Here is a 10,818-nt window from a genome sequence, read left to right as displayed (position 1 = left end):
CCAAGCATTCATTTGTAGTTCTTATTTACTTTTATTATTTTTTTTGTTGTTATAAATGTATCAATGAACCAGATTTATTATGTGTTTTGATAAATAAAAAAAAACATGGGGCAGGAGTTGCAATTTACATAGCAAACAATATGACAAAAAGTAGCGTATTCAGAAGCTCCAATTTTGATCAAAAAGACTAGATGCATTCACCCTTGGTTTTATTCGTAAATACCAGTATTACGGAACGACCCTCATTCTGTGCAATCACACACATACTTATTATTGCTTTTTATATAAAACTAACAAACATATTATTTTAAAACAAAATTTATTAAAAAAATAGTTTGACACTAAAATTCCAACATTATTGCATTGCTCAAAATGTATTGACAAATCTACGGTTCTTGTAATTTTTGCATTTATCTTCATGAAATGATATGCTTTAGTTTGTATGGAATGTGTTCGTTTTAATGCTCTAATTATTATTCTATAAATCTACAAACTGCACATCCTTTGTTACAACAAAAACACTGAAACACATGTTTTCACTTTCACTTAATTTTCACTACACAAATGCACAGGGAATAATAAACATCAAACAAATTCAATTCAATTCAATTAAATAACCATTCAAAAGATCATTTTTTGGATATGTAAACCTTATTTAAAAGAGTTCTTTAACAGCAACAAGTCATGGATTTTAAAATCACAGATTTACTTAAATGCACATTTGCAGTACATTGCTTTACATTTATATTAATGCATTGGAGTCAAAATAAACTATAGATCTGCCCTACAGAAAGCCAATAAACTCACCATCCTATTTAAAACAAAGGTGCTAAACCGGATTTGAAATGCATCACTAAATATTGTGTATGTTCAAGGAATTACAGGCTGCATTACATCAGACCAAGGAGTGAAATATGGAGTGTGCAAAATTATTCTGGGGTCTCAATACATGCTTTATTAAAAAAATAAATAAAACCATATACCTAAAATAATGTTATTTTCTACTAGTTTCTAACGGCTGGTTGGTTTTTATTTTATATAAACATGTAGGGATATGTATTTAACCTCATGTTTGACCTTTTGACCTCTGGCCTACTAAATAAAACAAATATTTATTTAATGGTTCTAAAATATGTTAATGCAATTTATCACATATAGGTATAGATGGAGCATACTCCTAAATAAAGCATAACTGATGCAGATGTGCTTGTGGATTCTGTAATGACACAGTGGTCTATCGCACTTTTCTTTGCACAGGCTGGTGCACCAGCTGTTCATAAAGATAGATACAGTAATACTGTTTTACTCCCAGCATCTCATTACATGTTCCCAGATAGCACATCCTTTCAAAGTGAACATCACTTGCTATAACTGCACTGGTATATCATTTGCACTAAGCAGGTTTTTATTTGAGGTCCAAAATCCAATGGACAGCATCCACTGACCGAAGAGTGCCGAGTAGTGTTTTCTTCGCAGTTTCTCCTTTAAATCAAACCTAGGAGTAAATAGTGATCACCTCCCGTCCGCCACCCCGAACCAGAAGAACTCTGTTGAGGCCCTCTGTTAGGACTTCTAAAAACTCCATATCTGAAGAACTACAGTCAAGGTTAATCACTTCAGATGTATCTCAGGTGACTTCCAATATGCAGTAGCATAAGCCTTAGTTACCTCAAAAACTCTTTATCCAATTTTAGAGGTTTAAATAAAATATGACATGGAATACACTACTTGCATCTTTTTTAATTTAGTGTATCGATACAGTATTACATTTATAAAATGTTAATCTCTGTGTATGGCACTTTACAGATACTTTCTAAAATACCCTTCATTGTGATCAAATTGTTCTCTTTCTCTAACCTGGCTTTTACCTGGAAAGCAGAAGTAAAGGATACAGTTCTCATCCCCACATTTGTTTTTCGGCGGTCCAGGCATGTTCAGCAACACCAGATGAGCATCCTGGGATTTATTTACAACCACCTCGTTAAGTTTCACAGCAGTGTGCATTCTCCTCACATTTGACTGATTCCTGCAACAGATAGATAACTATGTTTCTCACATATTGTATACATTGGATATTAACTACAAGGCAACTGAGTAACAATTACTGTAAATAATCCCAATGTGTGCTACCCAGCATTGGCCTACAGATGGTGCCATACCTTTGTCAATAAAATAGGCATGCTGATTTAGCAGGCACTTGTTTGTACTGGATCATATTTGACTGATTGTAAAGCTTGGAAATATGTACCATAAGACTGCTCAACTCTGAACCTTAAGGACCTTTTTATTTTACTGTGTTACATGTTCCCATATGTTGCTACAACCGTTTACGTAAGGTGTGTTTTAATTTTTTTTTTTTTTACATTTTGACCACTTTTTTAAACTTTTAACCCTTTACGGTCCAATCATTCAGTGCCTGTCAGGAGCTTCAGGTTTAATTTATTTTCACACAAGCTGTTTATTTTACACACGCTGTTTAAAAGTAATTTTATTCAAAGTAAAACAGGTTTAAAAGGCACTGCATATCAACAGGACACTCAGAACTGCATCTCCGGGGCTCCCGAGTGGCGCATCTGGTAAAGGCTCTCCGAGTGGAGTGCAGGATGTGCCCTATAGCTGGGGCCCTGCGTTTTATGCAACCTGCTTTCTTAGGCTGCACTTCATTCCTCCGACCGCAAGGTGGTCATGTAGTCTGCTTAATTAAACCACTTATTGATTAATAAATCTCCCGATTCCTTTAATCATCTCAGTTAATCATTCTGCTGACGCGCATTGGCGTGTTGATTAGGCGGAAGCAGCAGCTACGGACATTTATTTAGTCATGCTTCCCCTTATTACAAATACGTCTTATTCAGTATTAATTCTTAGAATGTGTAAATAAATAATTTCAATGTTTCAGTTTACTAGTAGGAACACATCATTTGTCAACAAAATATTAAAAAACAGCACTGATTCCCAGAACAATTTATATAAAATACTGAAATCATAACATCAATGCTGTAACATATATATTATAAATAATAATAATAATAATAAATAATAATAATAACAATAATAATAATGCAAGGTTGTTCGCAAGCAGCACATGAAGTGTCACTTAGAGTTTCATGAAAGAAAAATGTCCCATGCATGAAATGTTGCTATTAAACTTAAGCATTGCCAGTTGGTTAACCCTGCCTTCTTTCATAGATTGGCATTGTTCTGAAAAAACTTGGCCATAAGAAGAAACACTTCTTTCAGCATTGGTAACAACTGACAAATATATTTTAGCCTTTCGTGTTAAATTGGAAAATAATTCTTCAGCTTTAAACCAAAATTAATTCAAAGTCATTCTACTGCCGTTTTCTTTTGCATATGGAGGTATTTGTCCATTTCTGATTTACAGTCAACATCAAATCCTGGAATAGAATATAATGGGAGGGCTTCCAGATCCAAACAACACACTTGTTGTGGGTCAAATATCCTTACTGCCACCAGAAAGTCATGAGCTGGTTGAAAAAAACGTTGTTTCTTTTTGCATTGATCCGGGTTGTAGTAATTAGTCAGTTTTTTCAGAAACCTCATGGAAGGTTTTTACACATAGTTTGTTTATTGTGGCATCTGTGCTGTGTACCTCTTTGTTCCATCGCTCGGTATGGATTTATTAATTCTGCAACTTTATTATGTGTTTGATGGACTCTCACTTCACGGCTTTCAAACCACTGAATCAGATCCACCAGTCCCTTGGCATGCGTCGCAATTACGGAGAGTTGAGATTTTAAACTTTTCTGGAGTTGAAATGTGCATTTCCTTTTCCACGCCCTGTGCCACCGATGAGTAATTCACAGAGTACAGATTAACTGTATCGGCTAATATTACCTTCAGTTCGAAGGTATTCGATAGTCCTTGGAGAACAAACAAAATGTGCAAAACATACTGATATTTTGCATTTGTAGACTCTTCAGTAACTACAGATACATCGTCAGACATCTTTACCAGTTGTACAATATTAATCTTGTGCAACTCAGCAATTTGGGGTAGATATTCTCTTCTCAGTTGACCTGCTGTAGGAATTGCTCCCACATTTATCACATGTTTGTTCAGAAATGCACATAGTTTGGGATTATCAATTTTTTCCAGGGGAATATTAGCACAAACAAATGCCTCTGTCAAATCGAAAGTAACATCTCGTCGGCGTTCAGAATTTTCGTTCCCCTTACATTTTTTTACTGGAGGACACCGTCTCATAGCTGTCAATCTCAGCCTTTCGTTTTCTGTGTTTTTTTGATGATAAATGATAAACGGCGGGAGGGCTTAGGTCGGCCAGGGTGTCCTCGGCTCACCGTAGTCTGGCCAGGCATGCCAGGCAGACTACAGGCTTGCCTGTAAGCTGCATTGTCATCCGACACTGTAGCTCTTGAGGTGGCTGCACAGTGAGTCTGCAGTGTGAAAAAAAGCGGTGGACTGACGGCACACGCTTCAAAGGACAGCGTGTGTTCGTCTTTGCCGCTCCTGAGTCAGCGCGGGGGTGGTAGCGGTGGGCTGAGCCTAAAAATAATTGGATATGCTAAATTGGGAGAAAATAATAAAATAATTGTGGATTACTAAATTTAAAAAAAAAAAAAACGTACTGCATGTCCAGCCCTGCCCCACTCCTTGTTCGCTGTATTTATCACATATCTCTTCATAGTAGTGCATACTGATAAATCATCTCCTGATCACTCGATTTATCACCAAACTCCTCAATAATGCTATCCAAGTTATTATTTTATTACTATAACACCTCAAAAAGCTGGGCAAATGTCCGCAATTTTCTTTGAGCGCTGGATGCGGAAGCAGCTATCTTGTTTGTTTATGTCCGTGTTATGTCTGTGTTGAAGGGACTATGCGTATTGCTCAGATCCGCCTCAGTTTTTTTTTTCCGGCCTCTCTCGGCTTCTATCGGCCATTGAAAGCTTTTCTCTGCTTTTAAAGTTTAAACAGCCTTGTTTTATGCGTCGGCACAGTATGGCTCAACAAATTCCATCACATCTCGAAATCCAAGACAGAAGTGTAGTGGACAAAAAGTTGTATTAAAAATATATGTATTTTGCAATTGATGATTACTGCAATTGATGATTACCACGTGCACCACCGCAGTCGGATACGCAACACGGATTGTATATAAGAGAGAGAGAGAGAGAGAGAGAGAGAGAGAGAGAAATTTGGCACCCAGGTCTGTGTCTATGACACCATTAGGTCAATGCACTTTTCACCAAGGCCGTGGAGTGAGACAGGGCTGCTGTCACTGTTCAACATCTACATGACATGAACGAGTTGGCCACGATGTTGGAGCAGTCTGCTGCCCCTGGACTCTACATGACAAATAAATTAAATTAAAATCTTGCTCTATGCAGATGACCTGGTCCTGCTGTCACCCACAGCGCAGGGTCTACAGCACAGCCTGGCACTGCTAGAGCAGTACTGTCACAAATGGGCACGGACAGTAAACCTGGACAAGGCCAGAGTTATGGTATTCCAGAAGAAAGCCAGATGTCAGGGAAACAGGTACCACTTCACTCTGGGCAACACCACCTCAAAGCATAGCACCAGTTACAACTACCTGGGACAATCAGTGCGTCAGGGAGTTTTAGACTGGCTATAAATGCATTTAAAAAGATGCCGGCTTTCTATGCCATAAAAAAAAAAATAAAAAAAAATCCGCTTTACAAAATTAAACCACCATAAAAATTTGGATAACATTTTTTGACACCGTCATTCAGCCAATTCTTCTGTATAGTAGTGAAGTATGGGGTCCCCTTATGAACCCCGATTATAATAAATGGGATCAAAGCCCAACAGAACATTTCCATTTAGAATTCTGCAAAAACCTCCTGCAGAGAGAGATTGCCTGGGGTATCTGAAACAGAAGATAAGGTGATTTATGTGTAATACAGCTGACTCCCAAAATCCCCAAATTCTTAATTATGTAAGCGATATAGCTGGGTTTGAAATCCAGCCCAGGCGATGCATTGTTAATTATACAGAATCCTGCTGGCAGTTTTATTAAATAAAGAATTAGTTTTACACTGAAAATGAGACAGTCAAAGTCAATATTAGCATTTAGCCCTGCCAGATATTCCTACATGATAATCAACTTTTGACATGCATGTATTAAATAAAGGTCTACAGCTATGGCCAAAGGTTTTGCAACACCTAGAATTTTAGGATTCAGAAATATTTAAGAAACAAAACAAAACAAAAAAAAACATTGTTTATTTGTTTAATGTTTGTTTGTTTGTTTGTTTATTTAACATCATGTAATCAAAGAAACTATAACATTTTAAATTGTTGTCAGTTTTTCGATAAGTATATAGGAAAGTACAAAGCGGTATGTAATTCAATATGTTAATGTATCATTATTCAGCATGAAGCAAAATATAAATTTATAGGGTGATGCAAAAAATGTGGCCATAGTTGTATATACATATGGGATTATCAATCTTAACATTAAACCTGGCATGAACATTAACAGTAGCAACTGCTGGAACAGACAAAAAAACATGTTATTTAAAAAATATCAGTACATGCATTAAGATTAAGAAGAACTAAAATAGATAAATGAAATAAAATATTATTTTATAAGTATTTATTTAATAATGTAATGGTGCTACAAAATAGTGCACAATAAATTAATGGTCTGTACTAAATTATGGTCTTTTTGGTAAAAAAAGTACAATTCTAGTTAGCATTATTTTGTGCCAGGTACAGTGCTAGAGCATATCAATGGCTGTTTAGTAAAGCATGCTTTTTTTGCTTTTCAAAGATGTTAATAGCTTTGTAAGAGCATTTCATATGTTTATGCATTATTAGACCATTATAACTCCTGCATATGCTTTCCATATTAATAACTTCTACAGCCTAAAAAATGTCCTTGATCATTCAGTTCAAACTGAAGAAATATGTACCTATGTATATTTATTTTTTAAAAACTTACACTTGCAGAATACGAATACAAGAGTGTATGTTCTAGTGTCTTCTATGGCAAGCAATTCTTAAGTACTATACTCTTTATTCAATTTCTTAATATGGAAAGCAGATGCTACATTATAAATCACACATGCTATGTATTGTAGATCACATGCAAATAGCAAATAAAAGCTAAGACACCTTCCAGCTCACAGGACAAATAGGACATGTATTAAGTTTAAATAAAATGTATACAGTTCAGCAGTCAGAAAACTGTATGGCTAGATTTTAGAATATTCAAATGGTTTAGATAAAAAATGAAATTTGGTTTTGTTTTTTGTGTGCTGGAAGGGAATAAAATTAAAGAAGCACCAAAACAGAACTCTCACACACAGCCTAAGTGAAAGTAAATGAGACTTACAGACTTTCCCACTCTCTAGAAGGAAGAAACAAAACAAAATCATAAAAAGGTTAGATTTTACATCTATATCATTTATATATAAAACATGATTTATAGGGGTACAGAACACCCTGTAGTGCTTACAAAAATCTCATTATTTACTGTTGTCTCCTGTGTCGGATCTTAGACTTAGACAAATATCAAAATACCCACAATCGTTTTTATGGTCTATATTATCCTGGGGACCCCCTGTGTCTGCTGCTTTTCATTCCAGCTGAGCTCTAGACCCTTAATTGAACTGATCATTTGATTAATTAGACCTTTATAATTGTTTTCAGCTTTTAAAACAGTTGCAGAGTTCAAGTTACTTATGTTAAAATGTTATAAAATAACAGAGAAATACATTCGACAAAATATTTTTGCAGGAGCTCAGATAAGCAGGGAAAGCCATTTTATCAATTTTTCTTTTTTAAATACAGCATCCTTAGTGTTGCTGGAGGAAGTACATTTTATTCAAAATGAAAAACACCTTATGCATTGCACAGTGCTACAAAGTAAGAACAGTGATGTGTAAAATAGCAATGAAAAGTAATGTGTTTATTATATACGCTACAGGATCTTCTGTAACCAGCAATTTATGATTTACCGTTAATACTAATAGGATTTTCAGTACAGCCACCTGGGTGAACAAATCAGAAGTAATAAACCCAGACAATGGACCTATAATGGTCAAACCCTACATATTACATAGAGTGGTTCATAAGTTCAACGTGCTATTATGATGGCTCGTCACTGTTATTCTCCATTGTCCTACATCAGATTCTAAAGGGTGAAAGTAGGAACACCTTTAAGTAATCCCTCCATGGGGTGGAACAATTCACTGTGTATTGATGATACTTTGTTTAGATTATATATTGTACCATTGCAGAGGTATGTATTGTGCTACAAGACCCAAAGCACAACATAGCTCATTGTAGTTCACCAAATGGTTTTTGAATGAAAAATTATAGTGCGTTTTATAGTCTGGCCTATCTCTATCCCAAACAGAATGGTCCATCATTAAATGAACATTTGATCTTATTATGCAACACACATATAGCCCATCAGTACCACCACATGTATTGTGATACATATTGTATGCATATCGGGATACATATTGTGACATTAGTGTATCGTTACACCCCTAATCCCTACTATCTGAAAACATACTTGTAAGTTACATTACTCAGCTGGGGATATTGTGAAAGCATTACCCAGCTGGTAGATGCATCTGACTCCAATGGATTTACCGACCTCGTATCCCACACTGAACTACTGAAAACGGGTACTTACGGTTTCATGTTGAAGAGGTCCCTAACCCCTATTCCTGCAGGTTCTCTGTTTCTGTTCCTTTCAGCAGTGAACTTCTCTTTGGTCCAAGTCATGTGGACTCGATCTGGAACAGCATCAACCTTCTTGCTAATGGCAGCGTGTGATGCTGTGTTTCTGTCGTGGATTAACTGGGCCTGAGGTGAACAAAATGGAGCACTGAAGCACTTCTCAAACATCTTGAGTATTGCAGCTTCACCCAGCTGCAGCGTGTATCAGGTTTATGTGATCAACGTTGTGACACAATATGAATGAAAATCCAGTACTTTTTAATAACAAGAATGAATGCAGTGGGCTTATTAACAGGATGATAGACATTTACTTCTCTTATTTGCTACGTAGGGATAATTGTACAATACCTGTAAATGGACGCATTTTAGTTTACTCATTACACTTCTTGTTACACATTTTACATCTTTTTTTTGTATAAAACAGGGAAATAATGTGGGTTTTAAATTGTTGCTTTTTTTGTTTAATCCTTAATATAATATTAATGTACAAGTAGGCTACAGTCTATACAGTTCCAACATTACTGAACCATTACACCAGTTAGCAAGTATTAAAGGCACAGATAAAAGGGACAGAGCCTGGAGAGGGACAACGTATTGCTAAAACACCAGCGAATCTTCATTGATATTGTCATATGCCACACTAAACCTTGAGTATTTGCCATTCACTTAACAATACAAGTAGCATCAGATCACAGACTGTAAATTGCTAAGTACAGGCTTCCAAAAAGCATTGCATAATGATCAGTATTAGCAGGCCACCTTCACAAAACTTCAACTCATATCTTTTTTATAAGAATGTTTGCAAATATTCTCTAAAGTGGTTTTAAACAGTATTATAACGGTTCTTTGCAAACAGTTGAAAAATATTTCATGAATACCAAACTGTAAATAAAAATAGTCTTTGAATAAAGTGAGAATTTCTTTGTGTGATTGTTACAATACAGATACAGAATATGAAATGGGGCGGGCGAGGAAAATAATGGTTGAGAGGTGGGTAGGCTTTGACATACAGTACAGGTATTGGGATAACGGAATACTTCGAGTGCCATTCTTTCTTATTATGGAAAACAAATCAATTTACTGGTACATCCACATACCGCTTAAAAGGCAGAAGTCAAACAATTTTGAGGAATGATTATCTCTAATAATCTTGTTGTTTTATATACAGCATGTACAATATCTATACTGTTGCCTTTACGCATTACATGTATTGTATAGCATGTAAGTGTCATGTTGTGTACATTTAAATACTTACACAACATTTATAATATGTATGTTTGACATGCTGCAGATACTGTATGCCTGTTTCACATGGGCAACAGTAAAAGGCAACAGTTGTAAAAAGCAAAACTATGGAATATTTCTAAAATGTATTTTTTAATTTAAGTACATTTATGTTTTGTGTAGTAATACTTTAGTTTCCTGTAAAAGAAGGACATTTGATAAGTCTTATTTCAACTGTCAGTTATTTTCATTCTTTTTTTAACTGGCTAATTTTAATTTCACTTATTTAGTTTAGTGTGGTTTGCTGTGGCACTCTAAGTATTGGAATGGGAATGGTGTTGGGAGCAGTCACATGTACTTGGACTACCTCTTCCTCTTTGTCAGCGAGCTGTATGACAATTTCATCTTGGCCATCAGACTGATTAGAGTGGTTCTTTCTTCTAATGGAGCTACGAGACCCGTCAGTGATGCTCTGAATCTGGGACATGATGGTCACCAGGTACAGACAGCAGACAAAACAGGAAAGTGAACAGTCAGTTATATTGAAGTAACACTAAAGTACTGCTGTTCCAGGAGCACAAGCCATCTGTTTTATTAGTTCTGTTACTCAGAAAGAACCAAACCAACCACAAAAAATAAGATTAAAGTTGGGTATGTTAAAACCAAGAAATTGTACTCAACCATACCCTTAAAACAAATAAAACCGTAAACAAAAAAATGCCTGGTATTGAACATTTCTAACTTTTGTTATTGATCAATCCAATAGTTAACTTTTACTCTTTTTAACCTTAACCTTTTCCCTGCAATAACACTAATCTCTATTTAACTCCTTGGGGCACACAGAAGCACAACCCCATTCACAAAATAACATATGGATAAGCAGTGTAG

General features: G+C 35.7%; 1 protein-coding gene across 8 annotated transcripts in view; it reads right to left on the bottom strand.

The window, feature by feature from the left end:
• Positions 1-302: 302 nt before the first annotated feature.
• Positions 303-10,818, bottom strand: part of LOC117400469 (solute carrier family 12 member 7-like) — a 118,752-nt gene continuing 108,236 nt past the window's right edge. For 3 of the 8 annotated variants that reach the window (XM_034000497.3, XM_034000498.3, XM_059022639.1), the window contains exons 22-26: positions 10,298-10,408; positions 8,660-8,832; positions 7,349-7,363; positions 1,893-2,026; positions 303-1,587 (exon numbers count right to left, since the gene is read on the bottom strand). In XM_034000497.3, coding sequence (XP_033856388.1) covers positions 1,496-1,587; positions 1,893-2,026; positions 7,349-7,363; positions 8,660-8,832; positions 10,298-10,408 — 525 coding nt within the window. In that variant the 3' untranslated portion in view covers positions 303-1,495. Of the gene's footprint in view, positions 1,588-1,892; positions 2,228-7,347; positions 7,364-8,655; positions 8,833-10,297; positions 10,409-10,818 lie in introns of those variants that run through there. The other 5 variants (XM_059022637.1, XM_034000499.3, XM_059022640.1 and 2 more) reach the window with 5 other exon arrangements.

This window comes from Acipenser ruthenus, chromosome 4, assembly GCF_902713425.1.
Source record: "Acipenser ruthenus chromosome 4, fAciRut3.2 maternal haplotype, whole genome shotgun sequence".
Classification (NCBI taxonomy): domain Eukaryota; kingdom Metazoa; phylum Chordata; class Actinopteri; order Acipenseriformes; family Acipenseridae; genus Acipenser; species Acipenser ruthenus.
Note: the sequence above shows the minus strand (reverse complement) of the source record. Positions and strands in the feature narration are given on the sequence as shown.